General features: G+C 30.3%; 1 protein-coding gene across 1 annotated transcript; it reads right to left on the bottom strand.

Annotated features, from left to right (window-relative positions):
* Window positions 1-83: 83 nt before the first annotated feature.
* LOC125206581 (glutathione S-transferase TCHQD) lies at window positions 84-1,230 on the bottom strand. Its single transcript, XM_089061543.1, is given in 5 exon segments — window positions 84-150; window positions 292-588; window positions 590-633; window positions 635-824; window positions 1,025-1,230. Coding segments are annotated over 5 exon segments (804 nt in total).
* Between the last annotated feature and the right edge of the window lie 8,736 nt (window positions 1,231-9,966).

Here is a 9,966-nt window from a genome sequence, read left to right as displayed (position 1 = left end):
TGTCCAAAAATGTGTCTGAGTTAGATATGTAGGCCATTCTGGTAACATATGTGTTAGCGTTTCATGTTTGACCTTGCTCGGATTCACCCAGCATGTTGGACCATTCTCAGATCCATACCATAAGACATAAATGGCTTGAATCCATCACTGCTGTGAAAACACAGCACCATGAGAAAAAAGTAGCCATGTTTTGAACAATGATGTTAGTAAAAGTCTTTTCATTTTCTCTTCGTAGTGCAACAAGATCGTAGCAAAAATAGATGCAGTTCTCTAATATTGTTTTGAGTAAACTTTTGATCTGCAGAAAGTACATGTCGTCTCCACCCATCAAAATACTTCCCAATCACTTTTATGTAGCTGGGTCTCTTCTTCACCGGATTCCAGTACTTCGCGAGATGTGTTCTTGTAGCAACGTATTTGTTTTTCAGATTCAGTAGCACTAGTCGACTCAGAAGAGGGACAAGTACGATATCTGCAAGGGTGAACTCCTCACCCAGCAAATACGTCGTTTGACTCAGTTTCTTGTCTGCTTCATCAAGAATTTTCTCCAGATGTTCCTCGCTTCGTCTTAGGGTTTCTGGGTCTTTGATATGCACTCGCCAGTTTAGGGCATTCAGCCATCCTTGCGATGTTTCACACGCCTAAGGAATGTAGTAACCTTGAGACAATACTTAGGTGGGGTGTGCGAAAGGGTGAAGAGCTTTGGATTCCATCGCTGTATCTTGTATACCCATTCAGCGACTTCTCCACTGCTAAGGCTGGATTCTTCTCCCGTACGAGTGACCTTTGCGATTCTTTCTATGTACCTATATGTTAGTGACGATTAAACGTAGAACTCTTACAATATAACGAGATAACAAAACACGAGATCATAGATGTCATAACAAGTTCTGTTCAAGATGCCATTGAACAGCTACATCAAAGTACAATGTCAGTATTCCGAACATGTTTGATCGCCTAATCCTTCAAATATGCAATCATAACTTGACGGTTAATCCCAAGAAACTCAAGTAAGGTGACGTACTGAATGATCTCAATGGTGTCAAACAAGACGTGGGAACCATTCTGGAAAACGGGAAGCTTTGCAGACGGGTTCTTCTCGAAGAATCTGGAATCAAAATTCATGCCCCTGATAGGATTGACATGAAATGATGTGCAATCGATGTTCTTCTCCAACACGAGCCCCACTTTCTGGCTGTTCAAGGAATATGGATGATGATATAGCTGCATTATGTCTCCCACATCTGCAATTCTGCTTTTAACAAGAAAAATCAGCTCTCATTAGATGTGTGTCAAGCTTTTGCAAAGAATACAATGTAAGTTGCTAATATTTGACTATAAAATTAATGTAGATAGCTATCAACACCAAAACACCCAAGAGTAAGACTGCATTTTCCTTGATTACCATGATCAACAACCATCACAGTGAAGAAGAATAATTACCCAGAAAATTCTTGAAATTACAATATATAGATACCCTTGTGAAAAAAAGATTTTGTAAGAAATATGAGTAAGAATTTTGGCAGAGAGATGATGAGTTTGGGTGCTGTGGCTGAGGAAAAGGACATGATGACAAATAGTGAATTTATGGGTCAACTATTTTTTGCTTACCATTAATTTCTTAATAATATCTCAAATTTGATTTCTCTCATTTCTCTCTCAACATTTTATTCAATGCATCCATTTTTTGTTTGAATTCCTTTTATGCTATAAAAGATAAATTCTTAAGATGCAATAAAAGATAAAAAGAAGCTAATACATTTGAAAGTAAGGGTGTGTTATATTGCAAGAAATATCAATACGATCAACAAAAAACGTCAATAAAGCCATAGGATTAATTCCATAAAATATCAATAGGGGTATTAATGTCAATTAACTACATGTTTAGTTAAAACTAACTTTTAAAAGAAATCCCAAAGCTTTAAATTCATATAACATATATCAAATTAAAGATAATTTTATAAGGATTCCAACGATATCATATATGCATATGTTCCGACGTCAAAATTTGAAAAAAAATTTAAAAAATTTTAAATTTTTTCGTAAAATAGAAATGTCAACATACTATATAAAATATGTCAATATAATACATGTAGAATGTCAATATAAACAATGGGTTAACATTCTTAAAGCATCGTGTTGACATTCTCAAAGCATTGTGTTGATATTTCCGAAACACTATATTGACATTTTCATCTAAAACCCTAATTTGGCCTTTTTTTTAATCTTTTTTGATTTTATTAATAAAAATGAAAATTACACATGGCAAATTGTAGACCATATATTTTCTAAAATCTTATGGCCTTAAATTAGTTGTAGTTAGCAATTAAATGATGAGTTAGCAATTGATCACTGGGGAGTGATCAATTGTTAAGCTCATCCCTTAGTTGCTAACTACAACTAATTTAAGACCATAAGATTTTAGAAATCTTGTGGTCTACAATTTGCCATGTTTAATTTCGTTTTTCATTTTTTAATATTAAAAAGATAATAGCAAGTATCAAATTTAGGGTTTAGAAATATAATGTCAATACAGTGTATGAAATACATCAACACGAAGACATAATAATGTTAACACAATTTCATATTGACATTTTACAAGCATAATATTGACATATTATGTAAGGTGTATTGACATAAATCTGTACGTAAAAAATACGAAAATTCAAAAAAAAAAATTAATTTTTTTTCAAATTTTGACTTTGGAACATATGCATGTAGTATATCGTTGGAATCCTTATAAAATTATCTTTAATTTGATATATGTTATATGAATTTAAAGTTTTGGGATTTCTTTTAAAAGTTATTTATAACTAACTTGACATTAATAACCCTATTGATATTTATTAGAATTAATCCTATAGCCTTATTGACGTTTTTGTTGATCGTATTGACATTTCGTGGTTGATAGGGCTGACAATTTTTGACACGACACGATAACACGACACGAACCGACACGAAATTAATGGGTTTGGGTCAGAGCTTATTGTGTTCGTGTCCTTATCGGGTCGACCCATTAAGGACACGAAAATTTCGTGTCGTGTTCGTGGCGTGTTCGTGTCGGGTTCGTGTTATCCGTTAACAAAGCGTGTTCGTGTCGTGTTCGTGTTATCCGTTAACACATAATATTTTAATATTATTATTCTTATTAACACATAATATCTTGATACTATTATTCTTATTATTTTCATTTTTCAATACTTATTTTCGTGTCATTAATGGGTTCATATCGTGTTAGCGTCGTGTTGACCCGAAACGGTTCGTGTCGTTAATGGGTCCGTGTCGTGTTCGTGTCTGAGGGTAGCGGGTCGTGTTCGTGTTCGTGTTTGAGGTTTTCTTAACGGGTCGTGTTCGTGTTTGTTGTTATCGTGTTCGTGTCGTTATCGTGTCGACACGATAACGACCCGACACGCACGATTTGCCACCCCTAGTGGTTGATGATCTACTGTTATATTGCTAACTCAATACTTAATTGCTAACTACAACTCAATAATAGCCATTAGATATTCAAATTAAAGGCCTAGATCATCAACGACGAAATGTCAATACGATCAACAAAAAACTTCAATAAGGCTATAGGATTAATTCTAATAAAAATCAATAGGGATATTAATGTCAAGTTAGTTATAAATAACTTTTAAAAGAAATCCCAAAACTTTAAATTCATATAACATATATCAAATTAAAGATAATTTTATAAGGATTCTAACGATATACTACATGCATATGTTCCGACGTCAAAATTTGAAAAAAATTTGATTTTTTTTTTGAATTTTCGTATTTTTGACGAACAGATTTATGTCAATACACCTTACATAATATGTCAATATTATACTTGTAAAATGTCAATATGAAATTGTGTTGACATTATTATGTCTTCGTGTTGATGTATTTCATACACTGTGTTGACATTATATTTCTAAACCCTAAATTTGATAATTGCTATTATCTTTTTAATATTAAAAAATGATAAACGAAATTACATATGGCCAATTATAGACCACAAGATTTCTAAAATCTTATGGTCTTAAATTAGTTGTAGTTAGCAACTAAGAGATGAGTTAACAATTGAAGAGATGAGTTAGCAATTGATCACTCCCCGTGGATACAATACACGAAGATTAAGTTAAGAAAAAAAAGTGACAATCTATACTTTTTCTAAGGGATTGGAATTGGGCCTCTAAGCCCAAATTGTATTATATACAACCAGCAAAGACCATCTTTCTTGGGCCACCACTATTTAGTTCAGCCCATAGCAGTACGATTTAATAATGTTTTGTGAATGGGATAAATAAATTAAATTTTAAAACAAATCTGGTGTTTTTTGCCATCACTTTTGCAGTTTGATCCATAATTAAAAATCATTCATGTTTCAAATCATATATAATTAAATAGATCATTCACGAGGCTCACAAATCATTGGCAGCTTTATTATTATTAAAAATAACCATACCCAAATCACTCATGTTTCAAATCATATAATTAAATAAATCATTGATCATTTCTCACCATAATTACACCTTTCTTATAAGTAGTTTATTGATTTATTCCATGCACCATGTTTCCCTTTTTTATTTTTCTATTATTGATAATAAAAATAAATTTTAATGGGACCAATTCATATATGGAGTATACTATACTATACACATCAAGTGCCATATGCGTGTTTCCTTTTTCAATTTTCTATTATTAATTAAAAAGAAATTTTAATGGGACCAATTATTATTGGAGCACTATGCACATCAAGTACTACATGCTTTGGTACATTGATTGTAGATCTCCCATCTCTTTCGTAGCCCATTCTATATATTAGTACTATTTAACTAAATAAATAAATACATTTCGAATGGCGAAAATTAATGTTTCTGATAAAATATCATGTACTATCATTTAATTCCCAAGCATGGAGATACGAGAAATGGATTAGACGCACCAAACTATTGGGTCCAAAATTAAATGTTTGTGATCGGAATGTGAATTATGGTTCCATTTTATTTTACAAGACACGTCGAACTTTTATCGGACACTTTTATAGTCCCTCCGTCTCGCGTTACTTGCACTAGTTTCCTTTTTGGGCGTCCCAAGTTATTTGCACTCTTTCCTTTTTTTAACAAAAGACAAAACATCTAATCACTCTTTTTTTATTCAATCATTTACTTTACTCTCTCTTATCTTTCCTACTTTTTTCATCTCTCCTATTTATTTATACTTCGCTTGATTCAGAGAAACTACAGGATATATTAAGAATATACCAATCGCAAGGATCCATAGGTTTAATTGTGGATCCAAGACAACACTAGAAAAAATCGAGTCTTATATTTCTATTTCAAATCTTCTATATCTAGAGATGTGTATTTATCCAAAATACGTGCAATGTTGAAATCCTCATGTCACACTGTTGATATATATAATACACTATGTTGATATAAAAAAACCCACAAAAATTATCATGTGATAATATAATGACGATATTAACCTTTGGTTAATATTTTGTCTACTATCGATTGAAATTTGTGAGCTTTAATCTCATCCGCTCATTTCAAAATCTAAAGGTGTAGATTTAGTCTTAGTTTTGAATTATGATGTTTATAAGCATTATAAAAGGACCCCATTTTCATATAATTTTATAAATATTACAGCCATAATTCCCTATAATAATTCACAACGTCAAATTATTATTTTCCATAATAAGCACATCAATTACTATCAGTGTCTACACTATATTCATAGAATACATACCAGCTTTTCAAACAGTCTTTTAATATAATTTCTTAACCTCCGTGCCCAACAGTAAACGTGCTACTAACCCGGGACGGAGGGAGTATATATATATATATATATATAGATGTATTCAAATCCTTTTCATATCTTTTGTCCTTTTTCCTTCTTAATCCTAGCCCCACGATTTTGTCATCTGACGGTTAGATTAATGCCACGTGTCATTTAATAATGCACATTTTCATTCTAATAATGCACAGCGGCTAATAATGCAACATTATAGACTAATAACGTACATTTTCATTCTAATAATGCACAACGGCTAATAATGCAACATTATAGACTAATAATGCATTGATCACAACCATCCAATTCAAGGATCCGAGGGCTGAGATTAAGAAGGAAATAGGACACTTAGGGTGTAAAGGAGCCTAACGCATATATATATATATAGGGATGTATTCAAATCCTTTTCATATCTTTTGTCCTTTTTCCTTCTTAATCCTAGCCCCACGATTTTGTCATCTGACGGTTAGATTAATGCCACGTGCCATTTAATAATGCACATTTTCATTCTAATAATGCACAGCGGCTATATATATATATATATATATATAATATTTTATATGAAAAATATGGTAACTGAGCCTATCGAGAGAGATGAGCCACGTAAGAAATATTGGTTTAGAGTTGACATAGGTTCTTAATGTGGCGTTGTATAATTATTATAAATTGCTTAGTGAAAAATGCATCTTTGGTAAAAGAATGCATGTTATGTTGTGGGTCATGGTCATGGATCATTTAAAAAATTGAACTAATGGGGAGTCAAATACAATAAAAAAGATTAGTGTTGACGTTTAAATGTATAAGTAGTTTGATCGTATCGATGAGAATGAACAACGAACAAAGAACATACATGAATCTCAACTTTAAAGGGTCGAGACTGCATTGTCTCAATGTGGCGTCGATCGATCATGATCCCATCCTAGTCCATCTCTAGTTGTTTGACACAATAGCAATCACTACAAAAAATTTATCTTTTAGGGACACAAAAATTGAGACGCAATCACTTGCGTTGGAAAGTTTTAAAAAATAATAATGCAAAAAAAAAAAACGTCTCTAAATTAAGGACAACTTGGAACACCACCAACAATAAAAACGTTTTTTCAATCATTGGTGGTATATTTAGAAACATAAATTAACGCTTTTAATTGTATTAAAAAATGTCCTCAACATTTTTTTTTTGTTGTAAATGAAACTAAAAATACTTATACAAGTTATAATATTTGTTTTCATTTTAGATGCAAAAGATATAGGTTAATCATATGTTAACTTCCAATTAGAAATTAACTTTGATAGAAACACAAATTAGCATTCTTATTAAAAAATGTCCTTAACGTTTTTTTTTTATTATAATGAAACTAAAAATACATGTTATAATATTTTTTTTCATTTTGGATGCAACAGATATAGGTTAATCATGTGTTAACTTTCGATTAGAAATTAAGATGATAGAAACATTTTTACTTGTTAACGATAAAGTACGATATGATTAGTAAAACGGTTTCCTCTCCCAATAAGTTTAGAGTTTGAGTAACTACAATAATAGGAGAATCATTATCGACTTCTTATTTTATTTCCAAAACATGACTCCAAATATACTAATTTTCATTTTTTCTAAATTTTCCCAAGGTCGTCCACCATATACTCAAATCAATAAAGGTAGATGTCTGAATTGTATACACGACTTTAATGACCGATGCAAAATGCACAATCCTTAATAAGGAGTATTATACATTAATGTTTATAATCAATTTATTAAGAATTTAAATTAAACTTCAACATTATTTTCCAGAGACAAAAGGAACATATATTTGCTAAAGAAATTACAAATTAAAATTGTAATACCACTCATTAGATAAAGCCGCTTCATAAATTCAAGTTTCACAGAAAAACATGTAAACAAAGAGTGAAATTATTTCTTACTTATTTGTTGATCTGGTCATTGATTTTGATAGTGCATCTAAGTTGTAATAATTTCCAAATGACTAAATGTTTTTTTTCAGTTATGTGTCTACTTTGGTGGTCTAAACAACTTGTTAGAGACTAATGACCTCAAGTGATAAGAAGCAATTATAATTACTTTTAACTGATTAAATCAACGTGCGAACTAACTTGACCATGAATTTTGCAACGAATTGTTTTTAGGCCAACTCGTGACATAAAGTTAGGACGAAATTTCAATTTTATTTAATTTCATTCGAGCATCATCATTTTCTCCAAAAAGTTACTAGTACTACTATTTGTTTTACCAAATGAGAATCATTAGGTATGCTCAAACTTTAATTTTATTTTTGGTCAGCTTGATTTTGTATACATGGTTTCTCTGATTATATGGCCCCACAATCCACATGAGATTGCACTAAAAAATACCATAGAATAGTATTTTGGTAGATATGATGGGAATCGTAGAAATAAAAATAATAAAATTGGCCAGCGTCATAACTCTTATAGGGGACAAGTGTTTTTCATGTTAATCAATACAATTATAAACTTATAAATAATCGATTGTTAGATCTTTTGTATTTATAATAGTAGTATCTATACGCTACAACAAATTCATCTTACAAGACCACAAATAATTTAAGAGGTAATTGTTTGTGTTTATTTTTTGAAAAGTTAATTAAACTTAAATGCAAAAAAAAACTTTATTAAGTTAACGATAAATTTGTCAACTAATCTCTTAATTCGTGTCTTCCTAATTTGACTTCAAATTGTATATATAGTTTCGAACTTTCGAGCGTTGATTTGACGCCCTATAATTTTTCCAAGTTCATAACCAACATAAGAACAAAAATATTATACTAATAAAATTGAAGTGAAAACATCAATTTTGATGAAAGCTTGATGAATTGCATATAAAAAGAAGATGACAAAAATATCTATAGGGTCGATTCTTAGAGAAGAAAAATAAATATGTCTTCGTAGATTACAATCAAGATAATAAGTGTTTCCATTTTAAAGTAAATCAAAATAAAACATGTCCCCACGAGTTATTAATTGCCTAATGAAACGATATTTCCAAAACATATTACGAAATCTTAAAAAAGTTGAGAATTTATAGAATATTATAAGTAGGAGATATTGAAATAGTGCAAGTGATATTACATTGAGCATTTATGTTACCTACATTGCACGTGAATAAGTCTAATGGAACCGACATAATGCATCAAGGGCCACATCGAAAATTTATGAAAGTATAGTGTAGCCCAAAAATATCTCATACTCCCCAATCCTCTAATAATAATTTTTTTTGGGACGATACAAATTTTAATCCAAAATTAATAAGGTGGACTCACCTTAATAGTAGTGTAATGTATGATTAAAAAATTTCAAAAATAGAAAATGGTCTAATTTTAATAGTAATGAATAGTAGGAGTATATAAACTAATAAACAACCTTGAATTATTTTCTTCTTATAAGTTACAGTGCAGCTATATACATAGTTCATTTCAATGTTACTAGTAGTATTATATATCATTCCGTCAGCATAATGTAATTTTTAGAAAATAATAAATTGAGTATTGGTTATTAATTCATTCGTGAAATGATAATATATGTGTTGTTTCAAATTATAAATATATCCACACGTGTAGATAATCTGTTTTTCATTGATTAGATAAGTGATAAGTATTAATATTGAGTTATTTAATCCAAGTTAATTAGGTGCAAAATGCATAAATAATAATGTTGGGCGTGGTCAACCAAATATAAAATAAATCAAAATGCAACTCTCCATCACATTTAGTAGCCGTACGAATTTCTTTTCATAATCTATCATCGAAGGGCCATCTCTGACCTCGAATTTAATCAAATATACTTATTTATTTTTTAATGTTCCAAATATACTCTTATAAATTTATTTTATAAAGCATAAACTTTTAATACGTTTACTAATATATCTATTTAAATCTCTGACTAATTCTTTAACATTATTCGATCATCAAAATAAATATAGGCATATTAGAAAGTTTATTGACTAATATTACTTCCTGTAATTTTTTAATTGGACAAAATGAATATTTCTTCTAATAGTATTATTTTATGCACTTGATTAATTTATCCTTATGTTTTAAATGGTATTCTATTTCTCTCACTTGCTAATTATGGAGTACTTATAGCTATATTGCTCAAAACTTAGACTTTATGATCAAATTGTGATTTTTTACTTACGCGAACTAAACTAAG

The sequence above is a fragment of the Salvia hispanica genome, chromosome 6 (genome assembly GCF_029641045.1).
Source record: "Salvia hispanica isolate PSC_SH4W2 chromosome 6, Shi_PSC_v1, whole genome shotgun sequence".
Taxonomy (NCBI): domain Eukaryota; kingdom Viridiplantae; phylum Streptophyta; class Magnoliopsida; order Lamiales; family Lamiaceae; genus Salvia; species Salvia hispanica.
This window is presented reverse-complemented; position numbering and strand designations above follow the sequence as displayed.